The following is a 19,489-nucleotide window of genomic DNA, read 5'->3' as shown; positions in this document are numbered from 1 at the left end:
TGAAGACAAAGTGTTCACTGTAGACAGAACCTGGGTGTGGCATCATGAGGCGAGACAGGAGAAGCCTGACAACGAAAGATGGATCAGGATCAGAGAGACAAATAACTGAAATAAGGGATGAAACATGAAAATGTAACAATCTCGCTTTGCCCAATCCCAACACCCAATGACCTGACGACACAATTACATCATCACCATGCACTCTTCCAACCTTTATTCCTTGTGATTGGGATGACCTCTCGGGCAGAAGGGGAAAGGCAGAAAATGAGATCACCCTGGATTTGTCCCTCCGTCTCCACATAGTCCTCGAAGGCGCAATCGACCCCCGCTGACAGATCAGGTACATTATGAGCCTGGAGAACCAACTGGGGGTGGGGGGCAATCAGTACAAGATCAATGCAAGGACATGTGTACATGGATTGTTATAAGATATGACATGAGGGTTAATGGGTGTTGAGGGAGGAAGGTGAAAGTGAAGCACAGTATGTATTAGATGTAATAGTGGGGAAAAAGGAGGGTAAGAGCTTGCGGGTTCGTATTGTGTGCAGCAGCTATTAGTACAAGGTTAATGTAAGGGAAATGTCAATCAATCAAACCCATTTGGTTACGTTGAGGTGCAGTGGCCTACACCATACACATGAAAAAAACTGACAACAAATACCGAATAATTAAAGGACAAAATCCTTTGATTATTCGAAGTCTAAAGATCACATGTTCCAAATTTTTGTTTACTACATAGAAGCTTGTGACCCACTCGGGGAGACATACCTGGACTTCAGACATGGTGACAGAAATATTTCTTGGCTGGACGGTGAGCTCTACACACTGCCTCTGGTCGGACGCAAACCTCTGGGGCTCTCCTGCTCGCTCACAACGGTCCTTACGAGAACAGCTAGAACGTCATCAGCAAACCAAAGGCAGACAGAAGAAGCAAGATGGCGAAAAAGATGGCAGAGCATAAAAGATTGAAATCAGCAGATAGGAGACAAAAGAAGGCAAGAATAGATGAGTGAGAAAAGATGTGAGAAGAGGAGAAGAGAGCACATGAGCAACTGTTAAGCTAATATGACAATCATATCAAGATGACAAACATGCACAGTCATCACCATCACACAGAAATGGGAGCAATAATACAAGACAAATAGTCTAATAGCTTCCACAGCCATTACCGTAGGCTTTTAGATCATTACCTTATTGGCACTGACATTTGTGCAAGTACTGCTAAGCTATATGAACATCCAGTCTCTCTCATCTTTTTAGTTTACGACCCCACCCAATTCAAATTCTCGGGAGATATACAGGCAATCATTAAAGTTTCCCTGAACCATAAAAATGATACAATTCCAACCAGCAGCACATCAGTGGGGTCAGCAATTTCCCTCACTTATTACGAGCCAACTGACTGTGCTAAAAAAAAAAAAAAAAATCAGCATACAGCCCTGTATTGCTGCCGTTTTACTATTAGCTATTCATAATGCATTAGGTATCACTTCACCTTTGCGTTAACAACAACCGGTCCCGGTGGTGAATGGAAAGTGCTGATGTGGCGGTCTGCAAGGCTTTAACAATAAGAGGGAGGCAGAAAAAAAATGCTAACTGCCTTCTTCACGCGCAGCCCCCATTCCCTCGTTTAGTTAGCCTTCACTCACGCTCAGCAGGAAAACGCCATCGTCAACCGCTCCCATGAGATTAACTAATAAACATGCACTGTACACGCATGAGCACAGATACACAAAGGTGTGTACACGTTTTCCCATTATGGAACTATTTTACTTCTAGTGGATCTCTAGTGTGAGTCTCTCAGCATGTGTACGCATGCAGGAAGTAAATGTCGTGCGCTCGATTGTCAGAATCACTTGCTACGCTTCAGTTCCACTGATGACAAACTTTCATGGCTCTTAAAACTGATGGAGGAGCTAAGCAAATAAATAAATAAAAATTAACTTTTTCATGTGGAGAGTCTGTGGGCCCAGAGGGGTGGTTGCAAAGTGACCGTATTCAAACTCTGAAGGCTCAAACCCACCAAAGGGGGTCTGGGTGACCTCAATGAGAAATTTCACATGCTCTAAGGTGCATTCTGGTGCACTGTAGCATTCAAATCCTGTCTGGTTTCTCATCAACAAAGCTATAAATTATACCCAAAGCGATAAATATGAAATATTATTATTATTATTATTATTATTATATGATTATTATTTAACACTATTTGCACTACACAGTGTCACTGGACACACTGAAGTGAAAGATGCCATAACATCACATTAAGATAAAGTGCAATCGCCAGAAATACCACTATATATACCCTTTTACTTTTTGTGGACAAGTGGTTAGTGTGCTTGGTTTCAGTGCGGAACACAGCCAGTTCAAACCTCACCCCTGCCACATTTCTCCATGTAATGTGGAGTTGCATCAGGAAGGGCATCCAGCGTATGTTGAATTGTGCCAATTCAACATGCAGATCCACCTCAGATTTTCTGTGGCGACCCCAAGTGCAAAACAAGGGAGCAGCCAAAGGGATTTACTTACTTTACTTTTTGTACTGAGTATATTTTGATACTAATACTTTTGTAGTTTTACTTAATAGCATTTTCAATACAGGGCTTTTCATTTTTGCTCCCTAGTCTGTGGTTACACACTCCTGCCCAGTTGGTGGCAGTAATCCACAAACAGGTTTACCAACCACTGCTAAAGTTACAAGAAAACATCTCCAACATCATGCTAACAATGACAATTTTTGGAGCAACATTATCAGCCTGTTGTTGTACATGGGTAATGATAAAAACATTTGGACTTGTGTATAACCAGTGGTGGGCACAGTTCCGCTAACCGCTAATTATTGAAGCTTTCATTAGCTTTCTAGATAACTTTGACAACCATCAGCGGACCAATTAGCTTCCAATAAATTTAGTTCTGATAACTTTTATACCGCTAACATACTTTTGCGGGCATAGTGAATAAAGCTTAGCACTAACTTTGAAGGTTTTAGCGTTTAGATAAACATGCAGCAATGCATTATGGGTACATTAGTTTCCAGACATCAGTGGTTGGTTGGTCGGTATAACACAGTTACTGAAACGTGTGATGATTTTACAAATAAATCTGAATTTGTAAATATGTCATTTTTTTAATTTGTAAAAAAAGGCAATTTAAAAACTGAAAATTCTGTTTGTTAAGTCCATTACTTTTAGCAAATGTGTGGCAAATCCTGTTCACACTGCCATCTACTGCCAGTAGACGGCAGTAGATGGTAGATGGAAACTAATGTATCAATAAAGCATTGTTGCATGCGTGACTAAATGCTAAAATCTTCAAAATTAGTGCATTACTTTATAGCTGATATTTTTACTTTGTAAAATGACAGATGTGGCGTTAATTTCAATAACTTGTCTGGAATTAGTTTGTTTAATATTATAACCATAAGGCAAAACTGTATGGTGTGAAGAGAAAATAACTTTTTTCCAGCCTCCTCTCCTTTATCTCTGATCACTAGGTCTCTTTTGCTGAGAGAAAGCGCTGACTTGTTGTATCAGTAGCTGCCAGTGTACTGAAGTCAGTACTGAAAGTTATTGGTTTAGCTTTTATCTGTAACTTCCACTAAATGTTTTAGGGATTTATCAGTTTAGCTTTATAAAAGTTAATTTTTCAGTTAGCGGATTAACAGTTATTGAAGCTAACTTTTTGGTTAGCTGTGCCCACCACTGTGTTTAACTGAAATGGATACGGAAACGACTCTTCAAATGATGTGATGCTGAATGCAGCACTGACTTAGTTAGCATGAAAGAATGATCCTGGGTTACTAAAAAAGGCCCAAAGCTCCACAGCATTACTGCCAACGGTGTGATATTGGGTCGCAAAGACTTTTATTCTCCAGACACAACCAAAAAGAGGACAGTTCTGAGCAGACTTGCTGTGAAATTGACTGAATTTAAGGTTAAATTATTCATCACTTAGTCAAAAAAACTAACCAGAACTATAGAAATGGCTGTGGAAATACTCAAAGCAAAAAAGAAAGAAATGATCATAAATAATTTGAGATTTTGCTTTTGAAAGCTTTCTGAATGAAAAACAATTTCTACATTGAGAACTGGCTTCTATTTTCCAAAAAAATATATTGGTTGGGCCAAAATACATGAAGATCCAGAAAACATTCATGATTACTAATAACAGCACAGGGCCAAAAAGAGGCTTGTAACCTTAATAATTGCTCATTTTGTTTGCAAAAGACATGACCAATTGGTCAGCATTATCAGGTAGAAAAATAATTAACAGAGTCTAAGTTACAAGGTTAAGTCATGGGCAACTGGAATCCGTAATGATTATGTGTGTGCTTTTTAATGTCTGATAAAAATGGGGAGTTCAGGTGGTGTATGAGAGTTTGTGTGTGCCTGGAGGATAGAGGCTGGTGATACATTTTGTAAGCTAATTAATGAATTGAATGATGGCATTATGCCAAATGCTTGAGGTGCTCCAGACGTGATTTAATATCCTGTCACCTTTACATAACGTGCAACTGAGTTCGCATTCGCTTGTGTGTGCAGACACTTACATGCCCCCAAGACAGGGGAAGAATATTGAGAGTACACAACCAGACACCATGTAATATTTCCACACTTTTTGAGGCCCTGCAGTGATAAGAATTAGGTACAAAATATTTGCACAAATCCGAAGGCTTGACACCTAAGCCTAATATCAATATTATTAGCAAAACTAAACCAGCAATTTATTCTACAATCAAGAAGATTAAAGTTTGATATCGACAATCAGATGTATGTGACTACTTAACAGGCAACAAGGGCACTTTAGTAAATTAATTGTTAGGTGTTGAAAATATTGTGTAATGTCAGAACAGACTACGTTCATGTGTCTGTTGGGTCAGCCTTTAATTTTAAAAACATCCCATATGCAGTACTCGGGGCTTCAACATTTGCCCTGCTCTGGTCAAACAAAAAGTCAGCTGCTTAGAAACTGCCACATCATTATTCATCCCCATTCTCTGAATTTATCTACAACCCCAATTCCAATGAAGTAGGGACGTTGTGTGAAATGTATATAAAAACAGAATACAATGATTTGCAAACCCTGCTCAACATATATTCAACTGAAGACACCAAAAAGACAAGATATTTAATGTTCAAACTGATAGACTTTTTTGTTTTTGTGCAAATATTTGCTCAGTTTGAAATGGATGCCTGCAACACATTTCAAAAAAGCTGGGAAAGGGGCAACAAAAGACTGGGAAAGTTGATGAATGCTCAAAGAACACCTGTTTGGAACATTCCATTTACACAAAAACAATAAAGTTTATCAGTTTGAACATTAAATATCTTGTCTTTGTGGTGTATTCAATTGAATATAGGTTGAAGAGGATTTGCAAATCATTGTATTCTGTTTTTATTTACATTTTACACAATGTCCCAACTTCATTGGAATTGGGGTTGTAGTCACTTTCCCTAACACTATCCCATGTGAAGTAACTGATGATTTTTCCATTTATTTGTTTTTGTTGTGATTTTACAGGGCACTAACCAGCTCTGTGTGTGTGTGTGTGTGTGTGTGTGTGTGTGTGTGTGTGTGTGTGTGTGTGTGTGTGTTTCAACCGTTGCATGCAGCTGAATTTGCCAGTAGTCAGATGACAGCACATCTCTCTCTCTCTTGAAAGCTAAACTTAAAAAATATACAAATAATATATACACTGAACAAAAATATAAACGCAACGCTTTTGTTTTTGCTTCCATTTTTCATGAGCTGAACTCAAAGATCTAAAAAATGTTCTATGTACACAAAAGACCTATATCTCTCAAATACTGTTCTCAAATCTGTCTAAATTTGTCAGTGAGCACTTCTCCTTTGCTGAAACAATCCATCCCACCTCACAGGTGCGGCATATCAAGATGCTGATTAGACAGCACGATTATTGCACAGTAGTGCCTAAGGTTGGCTGCAATAAAAGACCAGTCTGAAATGTTCAGTTTTATCACACAGCACAATGCCACAGATGTCACATGTTTTGAGGGAGCATGCAATTGGCATGCTGACTGGCACGCTATGGCAAATCTGTGTGGAGTAAACAGTTCTCAAACACTGAGTGACTGTGCAAGAAGGAGAAGAGTGAGGAAAGACACCAAGACACACAGACAACCCAGAAGAAATTATTTCTGTGGCTGGGATTGAAGAAATTGTGTGTAGTGCATGTTATGCATTTTGTATCACCAGTTACACAGCTTCATGATGAAGTGGTCAAGAGGAGGATTTTCTTTCAACAAACATCAAATATAGGCTTGCATCTCAGATGTACCATCTGGCAAATTGCAGCTGAACTTTCAGGTCTTCTTTTTAAGAAAATCCTCCTCTATACAACTTCATCATGAAGCTGTATAACTGAGCATACAAAATATCCTCATATAAAATCAGCAATAATGATAATAATAATAATATCAAAGCAAACAGAGCTCTGGTTATCAGAATAATATTGGTATCTGCAAATATCCAAATTCAGGTATCGGGACCAGAAGTAAAAAAATGTGGATCATGTATACCTATTTTTAGCCACATATTATTTTTCTCAGCATTTGCTAAAATAGCTAACAGGTAGCATTAATTCAGTATTCAGTCTGTGGAGCAGCAGAATTGGCTTGACTTCGCTTTTAAACTCTTGCAACACCTTGTCATTCTGCATATTCTGTAGCCTGTGTTGTTTTAGCTCACTTCAACTGCATTTTTTTTATAAGTCTTGTAAAAAAACAAAAAACAAAAACAAACAAAAAAAGATTTATAAGTCTTATATGTGGCTCTGCGACAGACTGCTGTCCTGTCCAGGCCTCACGCCGGGATAGGCTCAAGCCCCCCTGTGACCCTTAATTGGGGTAAGTGAGTATAAAAACTGGATGGAGTTATAGGTCATCAACCAATGGAACTGGTTTTAAAATGTGCTATTTTAACGATCTTGACTTGAAAAACACTATCTTTGCAAAGATTCCGGAGGACTCACAGGAAAAAAGCTAAAGTATCACCCTCACAGGTGACATGTTATTTTATACCTGGGGAAAACATGACAGGGTTCATTGGTTTGTCTCGAGGGTATTGTGTGGAAATATTAGGTGTCTGGCCCCTTGCTATGGGCGATTTGGCACCTGTAGGTCTATTGTGATGGCTGTGTTCACATTCTCACAACAAAGTCAAACACAATTTCATTGGGTGGGGGACTCAGACTGATTCTTTTATGATGTTCTTGGACAGAATCTACTTTGTCATGCTGGTTTCAAGACTGGGTCGATGGTGTTTGAGGATGATGATGTTGTGGTGCTTCATATGGATGAGTATCACCACCTTCCATTTTGGTTGCCTCCTCTGTCAGAAAAAGGTGGGACTCTCCTGAAGGTTTGTGAATAGGGTATTACTCCAAGTGATACACTTATTCTTTCAGATTCCCACCGTGAAATCTGAGCCAAAAAGCAAAGCTTTCAGTTTACCAGTCAGTCAACATGCCAAATCCCAGCTATGATCAAGAATGACACAGCGGATACAAGTGGTCAAAAAGGCTTTTCTAAAGATGGCACAGTTATACTCATCCATCATTTTTTTCATCCTCACTTCCTCCATCACCATCTGGTACATTGCTCTCACTGTCAAGGATACGTTTAAATTACAACAGATCATTCACTCTGTTGAAAGGGGGACTGGCTACAACCTGCCATCTATCCAGAACCTATACATCTGCAGGGCCCTGAGGCGGGAAAAGAACATTGTGACTGACCCCTTTCACCCTGGTCACAATCCCTTTGAATCACTCGCCTCTGTCAGGAGGCTGTAGCCAATCAGGACTAAAACCTCAGGGCATAAGAACAGCTTCTTCCCAACTGCATTTGGCCTCATCAGTAAGATCCACGATGCCCACTGTTACTGACTTTGACACAAAACAGTCACTTATTCTTAAAATCACTTCTCATATCCTCCACCTGCAATTTCTGATTTGTCATTTATGTTATTGTATTCACTGCATTACTTGCACAATGAATACAAAATGTTTCTCACTGCACTATATTTGTTGTTGGTTACTGTGTAAATACCGTGCACTAATTTTTTTTTTTAAGGTACTGTTATGCACTGTAAGAAATCTACTTTAGAAAAAAGCCCAGGACACAACTGCTGCTTGTTCATACAGAAAGGAGTCTGTTGAGGTAAGCAGTCTTAGATGGTTCATTGTGAAGGTTTTCTGGATATCTCCAAATCAATCAATCAATCAATTTTTTTTTTATATAGCGCCAAATCACAACAAACAGCTGCCCCAAGGCGCTCTATATTGCAAGGCAAGGCCATACAACAATTATGTAAAACCCCAATGGTCAAAACGACCCCCTGTGAGCAAGCACTTGGCTACAGTGGGAAGGAAAAACTCCCTTTTAACAGGAAGAAACCTCCAGCAGAACCAGGCTCAGGGAGGAGCAGTCTCCTGCTGGGACTGGTTGGGGCTGAGGGAGAGAACCAGGAAAAAGACATGCTGTGGAGGGGAGCAGAGATCGATCACTAGTGATTAAATGCAGAGTGGTGCATACAGAGCAAAAAGAGAAAGAAACAGTGCATCATAGGAACCCCCCAGCAGTCTACGTCTATAGCAGCATAACTAAGGGATGGTTTAGGGTCACCTGATCCAGCCCTAACTATAAGCTTTAGCAAAAAGGAAAGTTTTAAGCCTAATCTTAAAAGTAGAGAGGGTGTCTGTCTCCCTGATCTGAATTGGGAGCTGGTTCCACAGGAGAGGAGCCTGAAAGCTGAAGGCTCTGCCTCCCATTCTACTCTTACAAACCCTAGGAACTACAAGTAAGCCTGCAGTCTGAGAGCGAAGCGCTCTATTGGGGTGATATGGTACTACGAGGTCCCTAAGATAAGATGGGACCTGATTATTCAAAACCTTATAAGTAAGAAGAAGAATTTTAAATTCTATTCTAGAATTAACAGGAAGCCAATGAAGAGAGGCCAATATGGGTGAGATATGCTCTCTCCTTCTAGTCCCCGTCAGTACTCTAGCTGCAGCATTTTGAATTAACTGAAGGCTTTTTAGGGAACTTTTAGGACAACCTGATAATAATGAATTACAATAGTCCAGCCTAGAGGAAATAAATGCATGAATTAGTTTTTCAGCATCACTCTGAGACAAGACCTTTCTGATTTTAGAGATATTGCGTAAATGCAAAAAGCAGTCCTACATATTTGTTTAATATGCGCTTTGAATGACATATCCTGATCAAAAATGACTCCAAGATTTCTCACAGTATTACTAGAGGTCAGGGTAATGCCATCCAGAGTAAGGATCTGGTTAGACACCATGTTTCTAAGATTTGTGGGGCCAAGTACAATAACTTCAGATTTATCTGAGTTTAAAAGCAGGAAATTAGAGGTCATCCATGTCTTTATGTCTGTAAGACAATCCTGCAGTTTAGGTAATTGGTGTGTGTCCTCTGGCTTCATGGATAGATAAAGCTGGGTATCATCTGCGTAACAATGAAAATTTAAGCAATACCGTCTAATAATACTGCCTAAGGGAAGCATGTATAAAGTGAATAAAATTGGTCCTAGCACAGAACCTTGTGGAACTCCATAATTAACTTTAGTCTGTGAAGAAGATTCCCCATTTACATGAACAAATTGTAATCTATTAAACAAATATGATTCAAACCACCGCAGCGCAGTGCCTTTAATACCTATGGCATGCTCTAATCTCTGTAATAAAATTTTATGGTCAACAGTATCAAAAGCAGCACTGAGGTCTAACAGAACAAGCACAGAGATGAGTCCACTGTCCGAGGCCATAAGAAGATCATTTGTAACCTTTACTAATGCTGTTTCTGTACTATGATGAATTCTAAAACCTGACTGAAACTCTTCAAATAGACCATTCCTCTGCAGATGATCAGTTAGCTGTTTTACAACTACCCTTTCAAGAATTTTTGAGAGAAAAGGAAGGTTGGAGATTGGCCTATAATTAGCTAAGATAGCTGGGTCAAGTGATGGCTTTTTAAGTAATGGTTTAATTACTGCCACCTTAAAAGCCTGTGGTACATAGCCAACTAACAAAGATAGATTGATCATATTTAAAATCGAAGCATTAAATAATGGTAGGGCTTCCTTGAGCAGCCTGGTAGGAATGGGGTCTAATAAACATGTTGATGGTTTGGATGAAGTAACTAATGAAAATAACTCAGACAGAACAATCGGAGAGAAAGAGTCTAACCAAATACCGGCATCACTGAAAGCAGCCAAAGATAACGATAGGTCTTTGGGATGGTTATGAGTAATTTTTTCTCTAATAGTTAAAATTTTGTTAGCAAAGAAAGTCATGAAGTCATTACTAGTTAAAGTTAATGGAATATTCAGCTCAATAGAGCTCTGACTCTTTGTCAGCCTGGCTACAGTGCTGAAAAGAAACCTGGGGTTGTTCTTATTTTCTTCAATTAGTGATGAGTAGAAAGATGTCCTAGCTTTACGGAGGGCTTTTTTATAGAGCAACAGACTCTTTTTCCAGGCTAAGTGAAGATCTTCTAAATTAGTGAGACGCCATTTCCTCTCCAACTTACGGGTTATCTGCTTTAAGCTACGAGTTTGTGAGTTATACCACGGAGTCAGACACTTCTGATTTAAAGCTCTCTTTTTCAGAGGAGCTACAGCATCCAAAGTTGTCTTCAATGAGGATGTAAAACTAGTGACGAGATACTCTATCTCCCTTACAGAGTTTAGGTAGCTACTCTGCACTGTGTTGGTATATGGCATTAGAGAACATAAAGAAGGAATCATATCCTTAAACCTAGTTACAGCGCTTTCTGAAAGACTTGTAGTGTAATGAAACTTATTCCCCACTGCTGGGTAGTCCATCAGAGTAAATGTAAATGTTATTAAGAAATGATCAGACAGAAGGGAGTTTTCAGGGAATACTGTTAAGTCTTCTATTTCCATACCATAAGTCAGAACAAGATCTAAGATATGATTAAAGTGGTGGGTGGACTCATTTACTTTTTGAGCAAAGCCAATAGAGTCTAATAATAGATTAAATGCAGTGTTGAGGCTGTCATTCTCAGCATCTGTGTGGATGTTAAAATCGCCCACTATAATTATCTTATCTGAGCTAAGCACTAAGTCAGACAAAAGGTCTGAAAATTCACAGAGAAACTCACAGTAACGACCAGGTGGACGATAGATAATAACAAATAAAACTGGTTTTTGGGACTTCCAATTTGGATGGACAAGACTAAGAGACAAGCTTTCAAATGAATTAAAGCTCTGTCTGGGTTTTTGATTAATTAATAAGCTGGAATGGAAGATTGCTGCTAATCCTCCGCCCCGGCCCGTGCTACGAGCATTCTGACAGTTAGTGTGACTCGGGGGTGTTGACTCATTTAAACTAACATATTCATCCTGCTGTAACCAGGTTTCTGTTAAGCAGAATAAATCAATATGTTGATCAATTATTATATCATTTACCAACAGGGACTTAGAAGAGAGAGACCTAATGTTTAATAGACCACATTTAACTGTTTTAGTCTGTGGTGCAGTTGAAGGTGCTATATTATTTTTTCTTTTTGAATTTTTATGCTTAAATAGATTTTTGCTGGTTATTGGTGGTCTGGGAGCAGGCACCGTCTCTACGGGGATGGGGTAGCATGAAGCGGATAAGAGTCTACAACTCCCTGTAGATGAGAAGCCAGTCCTTCACAGGTTACTTCCCTAGTCAAGGCTGGTACCCATTTATAGTTCGGTGGACTGAGACAATGTAGGTGAAGCATACTGGACATCAGACAAGCAGAATGACTAGAATTCAAACCCAAGTCTACACAATAGTTTCATTTTGACTACATATCCACAGACAATACGATACAAGCTTGACTTTGCAGTGGTGTTTTACTTCAAACAACAAGAGTGCTCTGAGAACACAATATGCCCTGCTGACAAATGCTGCTTTGGTACAAGTGCTACATTCTGATAACATTTCAAAATATGTGATAGTTGATGTCAGAATGCAGACACCAGTGACTAGGTGTGTTAATCAAGGGCCATAACTCTGCCAAAATGTGTAAATGTTGTACAGTATTAAAATATGCATATTACAAACCTATAACAAGGAATTGTATCATGTTTCTCAAAATTTCTCCTAAAAATGTAGGAGGAGTTGATTTCAGAATGTAGGCTCCCACTTTATGAAACTGACAGAGTCTAGATTTGTAAATCAAGAGCCATAACTCTGGCAAAATGGGCCCAACTCAAATTGTATAACATGCATATTACCAACCTATAACAAGGAGTTGTACCAGGTTTCACAAAATTCCTCAGCAGACAGACTGACTGACTGACTGACTGAGCCACGACATAACCCCCTTTGGGCCTTTAGCCAGTGGAGGACAAAAACCTGAGTTTTCTCATGTCGGTGTGCTCCTGGGTGTGTATTCTGTTTCCAAACCAACTTTAAGAAAATGTACGAAGAGCACTGATGACAGAACACCTAAAACATTCCTCAAAATCTATTTCTAAGAAACAACATTGAAAGATTGACTAGGGAGTGAGTGCCATTTGTGTGTGTGCATGTTTGTAAACTTACATGTTGTGGAGAACACACCATCCACAATGAGGATCCCTGGAACCCAAACATTCACCACAAGTGGTGTACTGCTCACAGCTCTCCACAGGAACTCTGACAACCTACAGAGAGACACAGAAAGGGAGGAGATCAAGAAAGTATTCATATCCTGGCTGTCGTCAATACTGTACATTGTACATTTAGAGACAAATTTAACTGATTATCAGTCTGATTCATTTAAAGAATTATTCTGAGCAATAATCTTTGTGTGTGTGTTTGCTTGTTTTGGTGAGTGATTCCAGTTCAGCGATGTGTGACAGCCTCCAGTGAAGCATGTACAGGAGAGGTCTTGCAAGGCATGCTGGGACATCTGACAGACAGCCCTGGCAAAAGCAATGTGATTGACAGGTGACCTCAAAAGCCAACAGGAGGTAAAGCAGCAGAAGGACAGATCCTGAATGTGTGCATCTTTGAGATGATAAATGATAACGTGCACGCATCCTTCACATCTATACTGAAGGTATAATGTTGTTGATAGGGTACAGATGTTGCCTAAGAAGCAAGATCAAGTGTCCGCATTTGTCCACGGTTCAAGTTAAAGGTGATGACAGATGGTTCCACAAACAGCCGCAATGGCTCTGAAAGTGTGTGTGCATTTCAAGATATTCATGAAAGACTGAATGTATTTAAGGGGATGACAGACAGATTGCTAGCATATGTGAAGATTGTTAGTATGTAACACTGCAGGCATGTGTGTTTGCCTGTCTCAATGTGGACATGTGCTCAAAGTGTCAGTCTCACACTGAACTTCTCTTCAGTGTTGGGACTTGAGTTGATGAGTTGCTTTATCCTATTTCATGGCCCGTGTGTGTGTCGGCACATGTATCAAGTTGCCACTGCAGGCTAGTTTCAAGTCACGCCGTAGCAAACAAGCCAACTGATCAGTAAGTAACATCATTTAACAACCGTACCCGTGGGTAACACTATTATAGTGTGGACACACATGAGAATGCCATGCAAGTGGTATGTGGGGACAACCGTGGTATTGAGTCCAGTGGGAGTTGACTTTTATAAGGTACCAGTTGTATGAAGGGTTGAATGAAAAGAAAAAAAAAACACGAGAGCACTGAGATAATTAGCCAGAGAACATTAATTGCACAGATGCAATATTAAGCTATCATCCACATTTTACATAAAACACAAAACAAACGTGAAATAAGGGAATCTATGTAATCTATAATGACACGTCAGTATGACTTTTTCATGGCATTGTATTATACAGGCAGAAGATAAATGGGCAAAAACATCTGACCGTTTATCAATAATCCCATTTTTACCCGAGCCCATCAAGTATGGCCATTGTCATATCTGATGCCATCGTCCGTCTGGACTCAGTATAAGTCCAGTCTTATTACTGCCAGAGTCTTCAAATTCACAGGGAACATTCTTGGGACACAGACCTTGGAAAAGTTCAAAGATGGCTAACCTGGACCTATTTTAAGTGGTATTTTAAGAGGTTAAAAAGCCACATTCTTTCCCTATTTTTATGCTATGAATCATGCAAATCCTTTTTTTTTTGAAGGTGGGGGTGAGAGGCAATCAGAGTAGAATGGCACTGTGACAGACAACAGTGGCTGGTCTCTCTGAGCTTCAAAATCGCTTTGTTTATGGGTATTATTGCTAATATATTATGCAATAACTAGCGAGAAATAAACACTTTTAAAACTGAAAACGTGGTTTTTGGAACCTGATAACACCTCTGGAGTGATTTACACAACACTGCATGAACATTAGCATGGTAACATCATTGGCTGGTCTAGTAGCTGTTAACTCAATATCGTTTGTGTGTACCATAATTTCCGGACTATAAGCCTCTACTTTTTTCACACACTTTGAACACTGTGGCTTTTATAATGATGCAAGGAATTTATGGATTTTTATAGTTTTTTTCATAAGTCCAAATACGTCAACTGATGCTGTCAATTATTTCTTGAAAGCCGCGCTCCTCATGCGGTATAAATTTACACACATGTAAATATAAGGTCTTACGCATTCGCTTTAGTGAAGAAAAGTCCCTCTCTGGCGCTTTGCGCCGTCAGATCAGCTAGCGGAGCGCAACCTTCTCCCCCACCCTTCCACACCAGTTCTCTGTCTTGGCGCAACAACTTGAAACAGTCACAGCGCCTCATTAACGTCTCATTTACCACAGACTCCACCCAATCCTGGCTGCACGCAATGAAATCTGAAGAAAAAGCTAAAATGACTTTGTTCTCCATGTGCAGCAGAGACACTGTGCACGCGCACTGGATGATGTGCGAGTCAATATTTAGGTGTAACACAGGAAAAATAAAACATTTACGGTGCGTATTTCATTAGAAGTTAAAAAAATATTTCTAATATCTTTCTGTGTAAATATCTCATGTGACAATGTGGAGATCCACGGCATATAGACAAGTGCGACTTAGTTATGTACAGTTTCTTTTTTCTTTTTAAAATTGGTGGGTGCAGCTAATATTCAGGTGTGCACTATAGTCCAGAAATTACGGTACATATAACATCTTTCTCACATACCAAAATTGCACCCTCCTGAATGGCAGCACGTCTTTGTAGCGCTAGTTAGTTTTAGTGTTTTACGATGTTTATAGTGTTTTCTTATGGTGTATTTAGGATCTGCTTTACAACCAACAATGTCTACAACTTCAAACAGAGTTGTGTACACAAAGCAAGCCCTCCTTGCACTACGATGGACTAAACATGGAGACAAACACACACGGCTGGGCTAAGGGAGGCGTACCGTGGGTGCAGAGCTGGCGTGAAGCTGAAGGTTAAGCTATCTGCTAAGAGGTGGAAATACAATCCGGCTACAGTCTGTTGCGATAGGAAATGCCAATTCCCTATCAAATAAATGTGATGAGCTGGAGGCACTTGCAAAGAGCCATATGACTTACAGGGAGACTAGCCTGATGGGTTTTACAGAGAGCCAGCCGAATGACATCTCAGACTCCTGTGTGGAGATTCCTGGCTTCACTACGGTGTGAGCGGACAGAGATGCTCGGAATGAGAAAAGCAAAAGTACGGCTCTGATTCTTTACACGAACAATCCCTGGTGCAATCCCAGACATATAAGAGTGAAAGAAAAGATCTCAGAAGTTATGTTCCGAGGGAAGATTCACATGTAGTCGCCAGTGTTGTTTACATTCAGCTGCAAGTAAAACTCTGGACTTACTGTATGCAAATGCCAAGGAGGCAAACTCTGCTTCAGCTTTCCCACCAATTAGCAGATCAGACCATAACCCAGTTTTTCTTCAACCCACCTACAAGCCCTGTGTACTGAGGCAGCCTGTGACCACCTGTACATTTTGGAAGTGGACACCAGAGGCCAGAGAGACCCTCCAGGCATGTTATGAAGTGCTGCAGGACACAAAGGGAAATAGGGGGGACATGGATTACTTTACCAGCTACCTGACTTTCTGCAGAGATGTAGTATCTATCATATCTACATATTAGACGTACGCCAGCGTATTCACCAAATTTTTAATACATTGGCATATGTAGGCTAAATCATCAAGATGTGACAGGACCTTAAGATGATAAGCAATCATGAGATTGTCATTCACTGTTACGATAATCATGTGCTTCTTTACGCATCCATTTAAGCATGTAATGTCCATAGGTGTGGTGACTGGCAAAGGACAAAAAAAAGCAGGAAAATATACGGCGCACCTACCATGATACAGCGGGAATTCCCCCCACACAAAGTGATATTATTTAAATACATTTAATAAAATACAGTGCAAACTGTGCTAAACAGTGCACATTGAATTGACTCCGAATTGGCACAGGTTCATCCAGTAGTCAGCAAGACCTCATTATAACATTCTTTTGGCGATAAGGGATGTGGCGAGGAAAGGGGTTGAGATAACACTGATGTGTGTTCCAGCACATATAGGTATCCCAACAAATGAGAAGGTGGTTAGGCTGGCCAAAAAAGCTGTGACAAATGAAAACATAGACATCAGTATCAATCATTCCAAAGCAGAGGGCAAGTGTATCATCAGGAGGGAAATTAACTTACAATGGCAAAAATACAGGGAAGAGGAGAATAAGGGTAAGCATTTATTTTCAATAGCTAGTACAGTGACAGATTCAGTAAATAGTTGTAGAAGAAACAGATGGAAAGAAAGGATGAAGTCACAATTGCTAGACTGAGAATTGGTCATACAATATTCTCTTCCTCCAAGAAAAGCATCAGGATAGACTATGTTTGGAATGAATGAATGAATGGATTTATTCGGCACACACACAAATCCGAATAACAGAAACATACCAATAATATGAATGTTATATAAACAAGCCTGTGAGTCTGAAAGGGTGTGGGCAGAAGCAGAGCTTATCAACGCCCACCCCTGCTAGAATGAGTCCAACAATTATAACAGTCATAACAACATATACACAAATTCACAACACACTACATATCATCACAGACATACACTTCAATATTCAATTACATTTCAATTCATGTATAAGTATGTTATGTATAAAGCGCCAAATCACAGCAAACTTGGCCCAAGTCACTCCATATTAACCCTGCCGACCCCCAGAGCAAGCACTAGGCAACTGTGGTGAGGAAAAACTCCCTCTTAGGAAGAAACCTCAAGCAGACCAGGCTCTAGGGGGTGACCCTCTGCTTGGGCCGTGCATATATACCTGTATACGTACATACATACACACACATTATATACATATATACACTTAAACACACAGATATACACACTCATATATATTCCTATATACATACCCACTAACACATAAATAAATATACACTACATATATATACACATACATACATTTATACCTACACATACATATACATACCCCTACACATATACACATATATATACACGTACACATATACATACATACACACACACATGTATACATGTATACACATACATACTACATATATGCATATACATATATACACACACATATACATGTACATATACATACATATTGACTGACTGATCATTTATTTTGAGTTTTACAAAATAAGCATTTCTTTGACATCTACATTTACCCACATTGGGTTGAAAAGAACAGGAGATACAAACATACACGCATACATACCCGCGCACTTAACCCGAAAAGGGGTGGGATGAAGATGAACTTATTTAATCCCACCCCCAAATACCCATACGTTATTACGACTACCGAGTGTGACCAATATTCCTTTTTTATTACTATGTAATTGATATCATATATTAGTGATGAGGATCTATAATAATAATAATAATAATGATGATGATAAAAACAATTCCACCATAATAGACAGTAATAATGACAATAATTATTGTCAATCAAAATTTTTTTTTTGTTTTTTTTTGTTTTGTTTTTTTTTATTTCTATTATTATTATTACTACCATTTTTTAATTGCTATTGATATTGCTGGTATCATTCCTTAAGCCATTTTCATATGTCAATAAATTCCCCACATTTACTCAGAAAATGACTATTTAAAAGGAATATTCTTGTGTGTGTCGATGGTAATTCTGTCTCAATATATATATATATATATATATATATATATATATATATATACACACACACATCATACATGCGAACATACATACACAAAATACACACATACATCACCTATACACACACGTATACACATAATACATATATAGAATTATGCTACATTCATTTTATTTTATTAATTTAATTACCTTAACTTTTTTATTAATTTATCATTATCATTATTATTATTTTCTTTTTTTTTCCCCCTTCCACTCCTTCCCCATTTGTCATGTGTGTGGTGCATTAAAAGATGCAAAGTATTTTGTAAACCTGCTGCCAGAGAGGGGTCGCCCCCTGACACAGGTCCACCCTTTGCTGAATGTCCTAGGCTCTGCATTAAAAGACAAGGTTTTGGAGTCTGCTGGCAGAAGGGGGAGACCTTGGAGCAACAGACCCCCACTTGCCGACCCTGATCTGGTGATAATGATGTAAGTGATGTAAGACGGGGAAACAAGGAGGAAAGAAAAGGAAAAGTCTTTTTATGTATCAATAAACTTACATATGTACATATTTATATAAATGTAAACATAAATATACATATATGTATATATACGAGGTCTCTTAGATAATAAACCGACCCTTTTATTTTTTTTTTTAACTATATGGATTTGAATGACATGCGATTACACCAATCCTGCTTGAACCCTCGTGCGCATGCGTGAGTTTTTTCACGCGTGTCGGTGACGTCATTTCCCTGTGGGCAGGCCTTGAGTGAGATGTGGTCCCGCCCTCTCGGCTGAATTCCTTTGTTTCACACGCTGCTCGAGACGGCGCGCGTTGCTTTATCAAAATTTTTTCTGGACCTGTGAGGAATATTCGAGTGGACACTATTCGAGAAATTAAGCTGGTTTTCTGTGAAAAGTTTAACGGCTGATGAGAGATTATGGGGTGTTTCTGTCGGTGTAAGGACTTCCCACGGAGCGGGACATCCTGCAGCGCTTCCAGGCGCTGTCGTCGGCCTGTTTCGAGCTGAAAACATCCTAATTTAAGGCTTAATTCACCCAGGACATCGTGAGAGAACAGAGAAGATTCAGAAGAGGCCGGCATGAGGAATTTATGCGGACATTCCACTGTTTAAGGACATTTTTTTAATGAAAGACGTACGCGCAAATTCGCCGAGTCGTTTCCGTGACGACTCGGCAAATCTGTGTGCGCCGCGACAGGAAAAACACCTCCGTGTTGAAAGCCATTTGTAGAATTCAGGCGGCTTTTAATGGCTTTCAACAAGTGAGTAACTGAGAAATTGTTTAACAGCTTGGGCATGTTCCAACTTGCCCGTTAAGATTTCCAACGGAGGTGTTTTTCCTGGCGCGACCCCCGCGGTCGGGTCCAGCCCGACATGCGACTCT

At 39.5% G+C, this 19,489-nt stretch overlaps 1 protein-coding gene across 1 annotated transcript in view; it reads right to left on the bottom strand.

The window, feature by feature from the left end:
- The window catches only part of LOC117507223 (plexin-A1-like), a 570,294-nt gene that overhangs the window by 240,615 nt on the left and 310,190 nt on the right, over positions 1-19,489 (bottom strand). The window contains 3 exon segments of the mRNA XM_034167043.1: positions 212-365; positions 769-892; positions 12,584-12,684. Coding sequence (XP_034022934.1) covers positions 212-365; positions 769-892; positions 12,584-12,684 — 379 coding nt within the window.

Source organism: Thalassophryne amazonica, chromosome 3, assembly GCF_902500255.1.
Source record: "Thalassophryne amazonica chromosome 3, fThaAma1.1, whole genome shotgun sequence".
In the NCBI taxonomy this organism is placed as follows: Eukaryota; Metazoa; Chordata; class Actinopteri; order Batrachoidiformes; family Batrachoididae; genus Thalassophryne; species Thalassophryne amazonica.
Note: the sequence above shows the minus strand (reverse complement) of the source record. Positions and strands in the feature narration are given on the sequence as shown.